General features: G+C 38.7%; 1 protein-coding gene across 1 annotated transcript; it reads left to right on the forward strand.

The window, feature by feature from the left end:
• The first annotated feature begins 3,633 nt into the window (after positions 1-3,633).
• On the forward strand, positions 3,634-9,695 carry acta1a (actin alpha 1, skeletal muscle a). Its single transcript, XM_084714682.1, has 7 exons — positions 3,634-3,793; positions 5,838-5,977; positions 6,448-6,772; positions 7,871-8,032; positions 8,251-8,442; positions 8,603-8,784; positions 9,192-9,695. The coding sequence occupies exons 2-7, from the start codon at positions 5,849-5,851 to the stop codon at positions 9,333-9,335; spliced, it is 1,134 nt and encodes a 377-aa protein (XP_084570808.1). The 5' UTR covers positions 3,634-3,793; positions 5,838-5,848; the 3' UTR covers positions 9,336-9,695.
• Positions 9,696-13,128: the final 3,433 nt, after the last annotated feature.

The raw sequence follows: 13,128 nt of genomic DNA on the forward strand, positions 1-13,128 counted from the left end.
TATATTGACTGCTGTATTTTTCTGTGGGATAATAACCATCAGTGATCCGATTAAAATTTTAGATTAATCTAGAATTACTGCCAGGGACCAGGCAGTGAGGCAACGAGGAGAACGGGAGCTTGTTGGAAAAAATAGGGTTTTTATTGACCTAAAAAATGCAAAACAATATGAAACAAGAACTTGATATCAAGGCCTATAAAAAAGAGGTCAACAAAATAGAACTATACTCAAAATAACAGCAACAAACCAAGGTGTTAGCTGACCTAACAAAATGAAACATGACTCAAACAAACAGACAAAAATGATTAATATAGAAGAAAATTGCTTGTTCCAACCCTTCAGTGAGAAAATATGTGCTCTCCATTTAAACAGTATAAGACTGAAGAGATTGTAAATCAGTTTTGCAAATAAAATTAACCATTTAGTAGTGAGGTGAGTGTGTGAACAATATTACCATTTCAGGTTGTCACTATGTGCAGCCTTGGTCATCGCAGTTACTCAGAGTGAGACCCTGTTCAATTTATTTGAATTATTTTATTTAAGATTATAAACATGCTTTTTTTTTTTTAACATTAATAATAAATTTCCACCTAGAACCATGATAAAAACAATGGAAAAAGGGCTGGAAACGGGTACAAAAACAAAACTAAAAGAAGTTGGAAACTTTGATATTTGTAATAAGTAAAGTAGTAAAGTTTCAAATTTGAGATGTTATAGGTTATAGGTGCTGAGACAAAAGTGTTAGAACCGTCCCTGGTCTCCCCTATTTTATTTCAATTGAGTCTGATCAATTATTTGTATTTTAATTTTTCAAATTGGAAATCAAGACCACTTTTGAAGTTTTATTGACAGACGATGATAGTTGCTAAGCAACCAAAATGCATCTCCAACTGTGCATAAAGCAACAGTGTAACAGCAGTCATTTCTGTTTGGTCAGAATGACCGCCTGTGGCTGAAACAGGTTAAAATGATCACATTTTCTTTGCCTTTTGTGTGATTTATATAGAAAAACATTTTAAATGAAAATACAGACATTTTTCGGAGAAGTCAAATACCAGCAGCGTTGCTTTTTTTTTTTTTTTTTTTTTTTTTTTTAATTCAACCAAGTTATTGCACACATAAATTTGAAAACAGTCAAAATGACCTCCTTGGCTGTTCTGGTGTTAAAGAGAAAATTCAGCACTTTTCATGTGAATGTCCAGTCAGTGTTGGTGGTAAATATAGTCAGTTGAAGCAGTAAATTCCTCAGTGCTGCTGTACAGACTGAGAAAACTGTTCTCCTGCTTGGTGCAGCTGTGTCGGCAGTGCCTACATGTACCAGGATGCACTGCCTGCGAGCTTCCCTCTGCCTCCCACGTTACCATGTATCACCATCTAAACCTATAACTATTACTTTGGGTGCATTACGATCAACTAGTAGTTCCCAAAGTGGACTACAGAGAGTAGTCGGTCATGTTAAAGGGATAGTTCACCCCAAAATGAAAATTCTCTACTCACCCTCATGTTGAGTGAAGGTTGGGTTTAGTTTTTTAGACCACAAAACACTGCTTCAGTTTCACAGGAAAACAGTGTTGCAGAGTCTCCCAAACAATTAAAAAAAAAACATATATATGCCTTTATACTGCTCATCAAGAGTAATCCATGTCTCCTGAAGTCCCAACATGCCGTTTGCACACCGTCACAACACACACCCAGTTCAGACTGTGTGCATGTGAACGTGGCTCCAAGTTCAAGATCTACAGCGAAGATTCAGACTAAAACATAACATTTTTTAGTCAGCTTAGCATGTTGGAGCTTTAGGAGACTTGGATCACACCAGATGAGCAGTATGGAGGCATTTTATGTTTTTATTCTTTTTAATTTTTACATTTGAAAACTGGTCACCGTTCACTTCCATTGTTCGGAAGTTTCTGCGGCACCGTCTTCCTGTGAAACTCCAGCAGTGTTTTGTGGACTAAAAAACTAAACCCAACCTTCAATCAGCATGAGGGTGAGGAGAGAATTTTCATTTTTGCGTGAACTATCCCTTTAAAGGGTCAAAAGTCAGAAACAACATGTTGATTGTGTTGAAGATTAGGATGCTTTTTTCTGAATAATGTCGTCATGTCAGTAAAAGCGAAGCCATTTTGCTTCATCTTTCCCCTTTGGATCGATGACTTACCGTCTCCTGCCACAGTTTCAGGTCATCTTCCATTTAAAACATCTCTGACCCGCAGCTCTTTGAATCCCGACACCTCAGTGGAGCTCAGTTAACAGTTGGATAAACACAGTGAGGTCTGTTGGCTCAGTTTTTGTCTCCCAGAGGGATCCTGTCTCGGTCCTCCGGCTGCAGCTGTCTGATGGCTGGAGGTCCTGACCCTCTTGTTTTAGAAAACGAGGCGTGAACGTCACTCAGCTGTTGTGTGGATGTTGTTGTTCGAGCTCCCAGATGAGAATCACAACGTCTACACAAACCTGAAGAAATCTCAGGGTGCTCAACAAAAATCCTCCTGAAATCGAGACAATTTTTTTTAAACTTTTCTGCTCAAGATAAGAACACCTTTTCCTTCTGAAGTGCCACTTTTTCTCAGTAATTCTGTTTAAACAGTCACTTCCCTGTCATACGTCTCCTTTTCCTTTAATATTTTGAACTTCAGCTCCAATGGCATGTCATTTACACCTCTTTCAGGGTTTTATGCTTACCTTAAAGTTTCTAAGTTTTGAATGAGTCCACAACACATTTTTGGCCACGACTCAAGAATTAATGTGATAAATATGACAAAATTTACACACAAATATCTAATAGGTTAAAATGAGGTGATGATATTTTATATCCAAAAGGTCAAAGGTCAACTTCACTGTGACATCATAATGTTCAGCTTTCTGTCAGTCATCTGTCCTCCTCTTTACAATTAGTCTCTAAGTGAAGACAGCATGTTCATCACTGGAAATTATGCAGTGGTATCACACATCAATATAGTGAAAACTTCCATTTTGCCAAAAAGACAAAAAACAACAAGCTTTTATTTAATTCCTTCAGTCTTATTTAATTCTTTCAGTTCATATGAGTCTGACCACTGACTGTAAAGAGGATGCATACAACTGTGAGGCAGTAATAATATGATATTTTAATTTTTATGTTAAATATTATGTGATTTTATTGCTGATGATTTACTGTACAGTAGCCATCAACTATGAAAATAAGACTTAATTGTGTCACCCATGACATTTTTAAAGTTGGGTTTGATTTATGTTCCGTCTCGACATCAAAATAAACTGAACTAAAAACCAGCAAGATACAAAACACAAACTAGAGACACTTTGCCAAATAAAACCTTTTTTTTTAAAAAAAAAAGTCAGCCTTTCGTGTCTGACCTCGATAAAATATTTTAAAAATTAAAAACACGCTTTAAAGTTTTGAATGGGCGTGTGTACTTTCTGTGGACTGTGTGTGTGTGTGTGTGTGGTAGTAGTAGTAACGGTCGCCCTGGTCTCGCTCCATACACGGGCTCGAGCGCTCCGCGGCAGCCTCGCGGGGGCTTCCTTTCCATATATGGTCCGCCAGGCGCGCGAGCCTCTGTGTCCATGCATGTGGCCGGCCTCCCGCGCGACCAAATATGGCCGCGGGGCCGGTTGGATTCTTGTCGGATACTCGGACATTCCTGACGGCTGTCTGGGGAGAAGGAAAAAAACTGTCCGGGTGGTATGGAGGAGAAGGTATATATACGGACCCCGGTGGTCGCTGCCCGTCACCCCCTCAGCTGGAACCAGTAGCGGTTAAACCTTCCTCCCTGACAGCCGGAGACAAGCAGAGGTAAGCGGCTTGGAGGAGCGGGGCACCGGGATGGGTTGGGCGGATGGATGGATGGATGGATGGAGGAAAGGAGAGAGTTGGGATTAGCCGGAGTTAATGGAGTTTGTTAGTTTAAGTGAGCGAAGCAGATGGAGAATAATCCGGGCGAACTGAGTGTTTAACTGATGGGAGCTGCTGGCAGTGAACCGCAGCCTGCTTCTGTTCACCGTCAGCGGTGAGGAACAGCGGCTTTTGTTTTGACAGGCAGCGGGAAACTTCCTGTCAGGGAGCCAGAACTGCTGCATTCAGGACTTGTCGGAAATACTGAATGTGTAAGATAATGACACAAGAATCTGGAAAAATTGCAACTGAATTTTTTAAAACATAATAGGGATATTATTCTAAAAACAAACAAACAAACAAACAAACAAACAAACAAAAAATCAGCCTGTACACTGTGTCATTTTGCTGCAAACCAAATTTCAGGCAGGTCAATAAAGACTAAAAAGACTCAATTGAACTGAGGTCTTGATGGGCACTTAGATCATTTTTAATAGGTTAGGTAGTTTTTACTCTGTTAGTATCATATTATTTTAAACTTAGAATTGAAAAAGTATCAAAGTATTTATACTTTTGACAACCGTAATTCTAAATAGCCTAAACTGGCTTTTAACTACCCTTGCATCATTTTGAGCACAATAACACATGAATCACTCTGCAGAATCTTTTCTCCCAAACTTCTCGTCAATCAAAATATGCTTCTGTTTTCCACTTATCATAACAGAAGTCTTGAACAATGTAAATGGAAAGTAGCCTGCAATAAAATGGTGTGTGTTGAAATAAAATAAAAAGACCAAGGACATGAAAGATAGAGAGACTAAAACAAGAATGTACAATAAAAAAAAAAAAAAAAAAAAAGCATAGTTGAAAATTTAAAAAATGTAACCATAACATTTATTTGTGTACTTGATAGTTTTGAAGGATAAAATAATAATGGGAAATTTACATTTGTAAATAAAAACTATTCATATATAAAATAATTATATGTAGTTACAAATGTGTGACATCTGACACGTCCTAGGAAGGGCACAGAGCCTGGCATACATTGCAAGAATGAGGTTGTTTTTGTCATTATATGTTAGCTTAGCACTATTCACTATAGTGACAAACAACATCCATGCATGGCTTCTAAAATTCAAATGTATATTATTAATAAAAAATATGAATATGAATGTTTTCTCACAAAAATTGATTGGATTGTCGATAGCTGCTTAAAGTTCAGATTTTATGAGGAGTTCTTGAAGGCATCATTACACTAATTGAGAGTTAATAGTGTTTCTGTTTGCCTTAATGACTACATGTCATTACAGGCTGAGTAAACTGTATTTAGCTGATTAACTACCCTGTGGTTTAATGATACACAGGATCCAGGCACTGCAGGGCTCAGAGACGGTATTTAAGAAGAGTGGATTAAAAAGAGCAGTGTGTTGTATAGGGAAAAAAAATGATCATCATACTCCACTACTGAAATAAAAAATATAATAAAATACAATATAATGAGACAATGTAATAATTATATTTAAAAAAAATTCAAAGACAGAACAACAGAAATGTCTGTCTGCAGTTTAAACAGTAGCCAAAGCAAATCAAATTGAGTCAAAATGAGGTTATTTTTAAAATGTGGTGATAGTTTTAGCAGCTGTAAACACATTACTTGTTTTTGGTCACAAATAATAAAATTAACAGCTAAAAAAGATGATTTGGAGGCTGATGCCTGAAAAACTGCAGTCACAGTACACTTATTAACATATTGATATGATTGTAGGGCCATGGTGATGAATTACGCAATTCAGGTCTTTGAACAGAAATGTCACACAGGTCTTGGAGGAAATAGTGGTTCACCACTTTGTGTGCATTCAAGTGGTAATTATGGCATTTCAGACAGCACCTGAAGGCAGCTGAAGACTAAACTAAACCACAGTAGCAGCATTTTTTAAATTAGATGTCAAAACTCCAGGTCAGCCAAGTTTACCTTTTCTCACCATCTCTGACTTTCCTCTTCCAGAATCCGCAGACATGTGTGACGACGATGAGACCACCGCCCTCGTGTGCGACAACGGCTCTGGCCTGGTGAAGGCTGGCTTCGCCGGAGACGATGCCCCCAGGGCCGTGTTCCCCTCCATCGTCGGCCGCCCACGTCACCAGGTACACAGGAGCTCTTGTCCCCTCTCTGTTCCCATCCCTTACCTGATCAGACACACACGGGATCTGACCCTCGACCTCCACAGCTTTTGGCTGCTTTTAAATTACCAACTATATGTATTTTTTTCCCACAGTTTCTTACTCAGATAGCTGGTAAATGGTTTGAGTAGTTTTATATAAATATGAATAAAGTTATTATTATCATTGTTATTATAAAAATGCAGAATGTCAGAGATGATAAACAGTAATACCCTAATAAAAATGTATGTGTAAGGTCCAGCAGGTGCAACTTGTTTTAGAGTGTAAGGATGGATTAGCAGTGTTCATTTATTAGTTTTCGTCACATTTTAATAAGTGGAGTTAAAGTTTTGCATCTGGAGTTGTGATGTCCAGCGTCTTTAATTCTGATGGACTGTAAAATGCATATCTTCTCACCTGTGTTTCCTCCTCCTCCTCCTCCTCCTCCTCCTCAGGGTGTGATGGTCGGTATGGGTCAGAAGGACTCCTACGTGGGTGACGAGGCCCAGAGCAAGAGGGGCATCCTGACCCTGAAGTACCCCATCGAGCACGGCATCATCACCAACTGGGACGACATGGAGAAGATCTGGCACCACACCTTCTACAACGAGCTGCGCGTGGCCCCCGAGGAGCACCCCACCCTGCTGACGGAGGCCCCGCTCAACCCCAAGGCCAACAGGGAGAAGATGACCCAGATCATGTTTGAGACCTTCAATGTCCCCGCCATGTACGTGGCCATCCAGGCCGTGCTGTCCCTCTACGCCTCCGGCCGTACCACCGGTGAGTCTGCAGTTACACACATACGAGGTTCCAAGATGATCTGAACATTGGACTGTAACTTCTTTATCAATACGCAGATATACAGATGCAACTAAAGATTATTTTCTGCGTTCATTTAGGGAGATTTTGCATTTAAAAAGATGCATCTATTCCTTTAAGATATTTGGTTGTATTATTCTGTTGTTTAATTACCTGCATTAGCCATAAATAGACATTTCATTGGGTTAGTTACAAACTGTCATCTAAATTTACAGAAAATGCACATTATCCTAATATATATCAAAACTACCATATAATATTACATACATCACGTTGTCCCTCAGATTATGGATGTTTTTTAAAATAATAATTTGCTCTGTAAAATGTCAGAAATAATGACAAATTCTAGTTACTTAAGTCAAACATATTCTTTTTAAAAATGCATGCAGACAAAATCCCCCTCAGAATCATTTCATAGTGATATGAAACTGAGAAAAGTAATATATATTGCTGTTTTTATCATGCAAATGGTGAAAATGAATAATTGACAATCAATATTATACTCTTATTTGATTACTAAAATTATTAGTTAACTACAGAGCAATTATTTCCTGAGAATATGGATACAAAACTAAAAGTAACAGTTTCTATAAATTAGTTTAACTGTCACAAATATCACATGACTGAAGACCTTTGTGTTTTGGACTGTTGATCTAACAAAAGAAGACATTTGAAGACATCTCTTCGGTTCTGGAAAAACTAAATGATCATCAAAAAAAATTCACTGATAGATTATTGGCAGTCATAACTAACTATAGGAGCCAGTTTGTTTTCTCTAAGTGGAAAAAGTTCATTTTATTTTCATAGCACCAAATCACAGCAGAAGTTATCTTTTCATATAGAGCAGGTCTCGACTGTACTCTTTATAATATTATTTAAAGACCCAATAGTTTCTGTGAATAAAACCAACTTTATAAATGGTAGGTTTGCAGAGCAAATATTGCACTGTAATAATAAATAAAGTACTGAGGAAGAAGTTGAGTACTGATGTGTTTCGACCCTTTGCTGGTACTTCCTGCCTTTTAAGCTTAGTTTTAAGTCCTGTGTTTCTACTCTCAGGTATTGTGCTGGACTCTGGTGATGGTGTGACCCACAACGTGCCCATCTATGAGGGCTACGCCCTGCCCCACGCCATCATGCGTCTGGACCTGGCTGGTCGCGATCTGACCGACTACCTCATGAAGATCCTCACCGAGCGTGGCTACTCCTTCGTCACAACTGGTAAACACTTAACATCAACACAAAACACAGAGCTACAGTTGCATTTTAAGACCCAGCCAGGCGCATGCTATTCGTCCCTTCTCCTTCTGTTAAGTTTACAGAAGAATAAAGTCTTGATACTTCAGCGGTTACAGTAGTCTCCAATTGAATTTAATGTGTATTTCTACTGTTTTAGGACAGATTATGCACAAAGTCTGATCTTTACTCTCTGTTTCCAGCTGAGCGTGAGATCGTGCGTGACATCAAGGAGAAGCTTTGCTACGTGGCTCTGGACTTTGAGAACGAGATGGCCACCGCCGCCTCCTCCTCCTCCCTGGAGAAGAGCTACGAGCTGCCCGACGGTCAGGTCATCACCATCGGCAACGAGCGTTTCCGCTGCCCCGAGACCCTGTTCCAGCCCTCCTTCATCGGTGTGTATGAGCTGTATCTTATTTTATTTTGTGCAGAGAAGTTGCAAGAAGTTAAAAGTTTAGAATGTGGACAGAATTTTGCACTGATCACAATATAATAACAAATCTCAGCATTATCAGTAGTAGCTTTTCTGAGTCTCTCTGCCGTGCACCTGAACAGGTATGGAGTCTGCTGGTATCCATGAGACCGCCTACAACAGCATCATGAAGTGCGACATTGACATCCGTAAGGACCTGTACGCCAACAACGTGCTGTCCGGTGGCACCACCATGTACCCGGGTATCGCTGACCGCATGCAGAAGGAGATCACCGCTCTGGCTCCCAGCACCATGAAGATCAAGGTACGACAAACACTCAGCTACATCAACATCGCCCTACACGACTCAAACTGGACAGTGTGTGATGATTACAAACAGTTAACAAAATTCTATGCACAAAATAGTTGACGATTAATTTAATAATCGATTTAATGGTCGATTATTGGATTAAACGTTGCAGCTCTAGTGGTCATCTGCGAACAAGACCACCTTCAGTTGTGGTCTGACCAATCAGATCTCAGTGCATCCTCAAAATGTGTTGGGTGCATTCATACCTGTTCTTAAAACGGTCAACTTGTGATCAGACCACCAAAGACACGTTAATACAGGTGTAAACAGCCTCACTGCCTCAGTGATATCATCACCCGTCCTGTTATAATATAATCATTATACATGTTATCAAACCAACCTGATTTCTGTCTCTTCTGCAGATCATCGCCCCTCCTGAGCGTAAATACTCCGTCTGGATCGGCGGCTCCATCCTGGCCTCCCTCTCAACCTTCCAGCAGATGTGGATCAGCAAGCAGGAGTACGACGAGGCCGGCCCCAGCATCGTCCACCGCAAGTGCTTCTAAACATGACAACAACGCCTCCACGAACGCCTCAGGTTCAAGATCCAGAGCGAGAAGACGCTGCTGTCCCAGGACTCTCAAACAAACAACATCCTCTCTCTTCAACGAGAAGTTTGATCTTCACCATCAGGGATCAACGTGCGGCGTCTGACCTGTACATATGTTTTTATTTATTCCTTCTGTTTCGTATGTGATGTTCTGAATGTGAATGATGTCCAGTGTGTATGTGAGAACAAAGCGAGTGTTGGATTTCGAGGTACGACACACTCCAACTCGGACCAACTGAGAAAAAGGAGAAAAAAAACCCCCAGAAAAGACCAAAAAAAAGAAATGAAGCTAATAAAATCCGTTTATTTTCACCTATATCTGCTGTCTGTTATTTATCATTAAGAACACTTTTCTATTTCAAGTTGATTCTGTAGCAGATATACATGTTCTGGAAAAGTACTATTAATACAGTGTAGAAATACTCTGTTACAAGTTAAAGTCCTGCATTCAAACCTTTCAAAGTAAAAGTATGGGTAGTTGACAAATACACATTTTAAAAATAAGCTTACATATATTTATGTGGTGTGAAATCTGACATTAGAGAAGATATAAGGGCCTCTAACTTTGTCAATTATTTCACTGTTTCACTGTTTTTTTTAATATTTTCATTAACCTATTCAAAGTCCAAGTTCAAAGTATTTATTGTCATGTGCACAGTTAAAAACAAGCTTCCTTGTACAGTGAAATTATTCTTTTGCCTTCCACCCTGAGTGCCGCTGAACAAAGACACGAATGTAAGAAGTGAAGAAAATAAATATATAATATATAGTAATAATATATAAAAAAAAGTACCAATATACAATATAGAAATGCAAGAGACATAAATAAAGATATTGAGAGAAGATGAGACACAAAGAGAAAAGAAAGTACAAGAAAGAGATGATGTATGGTGAGCGGGGAACTACGAAATAAACCCAACAGAGACTCCCTGAAGGGATTTATTTCACAATAATGACCTGCTTTCTGCACATCATCCCTCTTATTACATGGCTGACTTTTTTTAAAAGTAATTTGATACAAAATATTAATTTTAAACTGATTTTATTTATTTAAAAATGATTTTATTGCTCCACCTATAATCAGAATGATCAGTTATGGCCTGAATGCCCAAACTGACCAAACAGAATTGAGTATTTTGTTTTAACTTATTTTGAGAAATATACAAACAATATTTCTCAAATCTAAAATATAATCATTCTGAACAAGACTAGTACAAGAATTCCAAAATAAAATAGTCTTAAATAGGTAAAATAATATTTAAATCAGGAACTATCTGATCAAAGAATGAGTAAACCAGAGCACTAACCTGACCAGACTTCAAAAGGTGTTTGATTGAATCTGTCCTCAGATATGAGGAAGGTAACTTCACTTTGGACCTTTGGATCCATCCACTGAACAGATGTGGATCACTTTTTTTGCAGAGTTGATAAACGTAAAAAAAAAAAAAAGATCATCAGTTTTGGACTTTTCAAACCTGAGAATGAGAAAATCTTGGAGGAAACAGTGAACACGTGTGAGCTGCTGAAAAAGATAAAGATGACACAGAGTTCACGTCACATAAATATCTGTAAACCATCAAAACCTCCAGTCTGCTGGTCTGAATCCAAACACACGAGTGAAACCAGATTCATAATAAACTTTATGAGTCTCTTAAAGTTCTGAGACAAACACTGAGCTCAGGATCGGGTGTTGAAATAATCCAGCAGCAGCAGCCGAGCGCCAAACTAAACAATGTCATGATTTAACAGCCCCGTTGTTAATATCCTCCACCTGCTTACTGACAAAACGTATTTCTTTGAAAATGAATATTCTTCCGTCTGTCAGGGGAAACACTGAAGCCTCTCTGAGCCCAGAAGCTGGAGTTAATAATACTAATGTGTGAATGGATTTAAGGGATAATGTACGGTCATCAGGTCATTATTGTGAAAGAGATCCCACAGGATGATGCAGGACCCCGACGCAAAGCAGTTTGTTATTTATAACATTCTCAAAATCCTGTAATTGATCAATCAGAATCAAGTATTCAACAAAGTCTCACCCCTCAGATTCAATGCCCTGCAGCTCGTTGACGAACCAACCAAACCCCTTTCATCCCTCACCTCGACCCCTTCATCCTTCAAACCCCTTCATACTTCTTCTTGACTTCCTCTTGACTCCTTCATCCTTCATTATGATCCCTTCATCCCTCTCCCTCCACACATGACCTTCTTCCCATCTTCTGCAAACCCCGTCACTAAACCAAAAAAACATGTTTTATACTGAACATATGGTGTGGTCTTGTTAGAGAATAGAATATTAAAAGGTTACTTCTGCATCTGGAAAATCGGAGACACCAGAGGACGAGACATCCTGACTTTTAGTCCCTGTTTGTAAAGGATGAAGCTGTTTAAACACTGGATCCTTCTCAAAATGCAACTTTGTAGTTTCACTTTCATAGACGTATAAAGACGGACGATGCATCTCCACGTCCTCCAACTGTACAAAAATTAAATATTAAAACATCTCAGACACAAACGCTACCATCTTATACTTGTGATGTAATTTGAAGGCAGAGTCTGTGCAGTAGTTATGATTTTTTCGGCCCATGTCTCATCTGCTGACATGGAGGGGGCGGGGTTTATGACCTGTACTGCAGCCAGCCATCAGGAGGCAATTTGGGCTTCACTTTTCAGGAGCTGTCATGTCGTCCATTTTTATATCAACTGTCTCTTCCTTAAGACCTCTGCAAAATCTTCTTTCAGTGTCCATGTCCTCAGTTTATAAGTCTTTAAAAATAATAATAATATTAAATTTGTCGTCTCCATTCAACAAGTTGGGCTGACACTGATGACATCACTATGATATCATCAGGGGTTTTTTTTGTTTGTTTGTTTGTTTTTTTTTCCTCCAGAGCTACAGACGACAATAATTTTGTAGTAGCCCTTTAAAAGATGAGGGGCAGGTAACCTTTCACAGTTGGTCTGGTCCCCCTGTTCTCAGCAGGTTGTCTGTTTTCACCTGTTGTCTTCACAGCGCAGACGGAGGCAGAGCACGCATGCGCAGTCCCGTCTCTGCATCTTCATGGGAAATCATATTTCATTCCTTATTACTACATCTCCACTCGGCTCCATCAAGTTAGTGAGAGTTAATCAGTACTCCAACGGAAGTAAAGAATCTTTCTTTCAAAATAAAGGTTACAATGAATAAACAGCTCAGCTTAGGGGACGTAAATACAAACACAAACAACTTGTTGCATAGTCAAACATATGTGGACACTAAAATTACATCTATATGTTATTGAACAATTAACAATTAGTGTACTTGTTTTTGATGTTGCATAAATTAATCCTGACTGCTGTATAATTCTCAATGAGAGAGTACCCTCTCTGTGTTTATAAAAATACTAGTTAGCTTCCACAGACAATAAATCCCTGTGTATTTTTAGAACAGAGGCGTACTTTAACACATAAAAAACAACTTTAAACAAAATCAGGGGTCGAAACTATTTCACCATAAACACATAATGACATTTAGTACACTGGTGCCCCACTGCAAAGGGTGGAAGTAACTAATTACAACTCAAATTACTGTAATTAAGTCACTTTTTTGAGTACTTATACTTTTATAAGCATATTTTTCAAGTTTGCAATTTTATTTATACATAAATATATATTCCATTATATAACAATTGATAGCAAATTAATCAGAAATTATTTTGATACTTTATTGAGCTCTTTGTGGACAAAACAAGACATCTGAAGATGTTATT

The sequence above is a fragment of the Lutjanus erythropterus genome, chromosome 3, assembly GCF_056507025.1.
Source record: "Lutjanus erythropterus isolate fLutEry1 chromosome 3, fLutEry1.hap2, whole genome shotgun sequence".
Lineage (NCBI taxonomy): Eukaryota > Metazoa > Chordata > Actinopteri > Lutjaniformes > Lutjanidae > Lutjanus > Lutjanus erythropterus.

Bases quoted from the DNA above. Each gene is read 5' to 3' on its own strand.
- acta1a (XM_084714682.1), top strand. From the start codon at position 5,849: ATGTGTGACGACGATGAGACCACCGCCCTCGTGTGCGACAACGGCTCT. The intron at 6,773-7,870 runs GTGAGTCTGCAG...TTCTACTCTCAG, and splicing joins CGCCTCCGGCCGTACCACCG to GTATTGTGCTGGACTCTGGT. The intron at 8,033-8,250 runs GTAAACACTTAA...CTCTGTTTCCAG, and splicing joins CTACTCCTTCGTCACAACTG to CTGAGCGTGAGATCGTGCGT.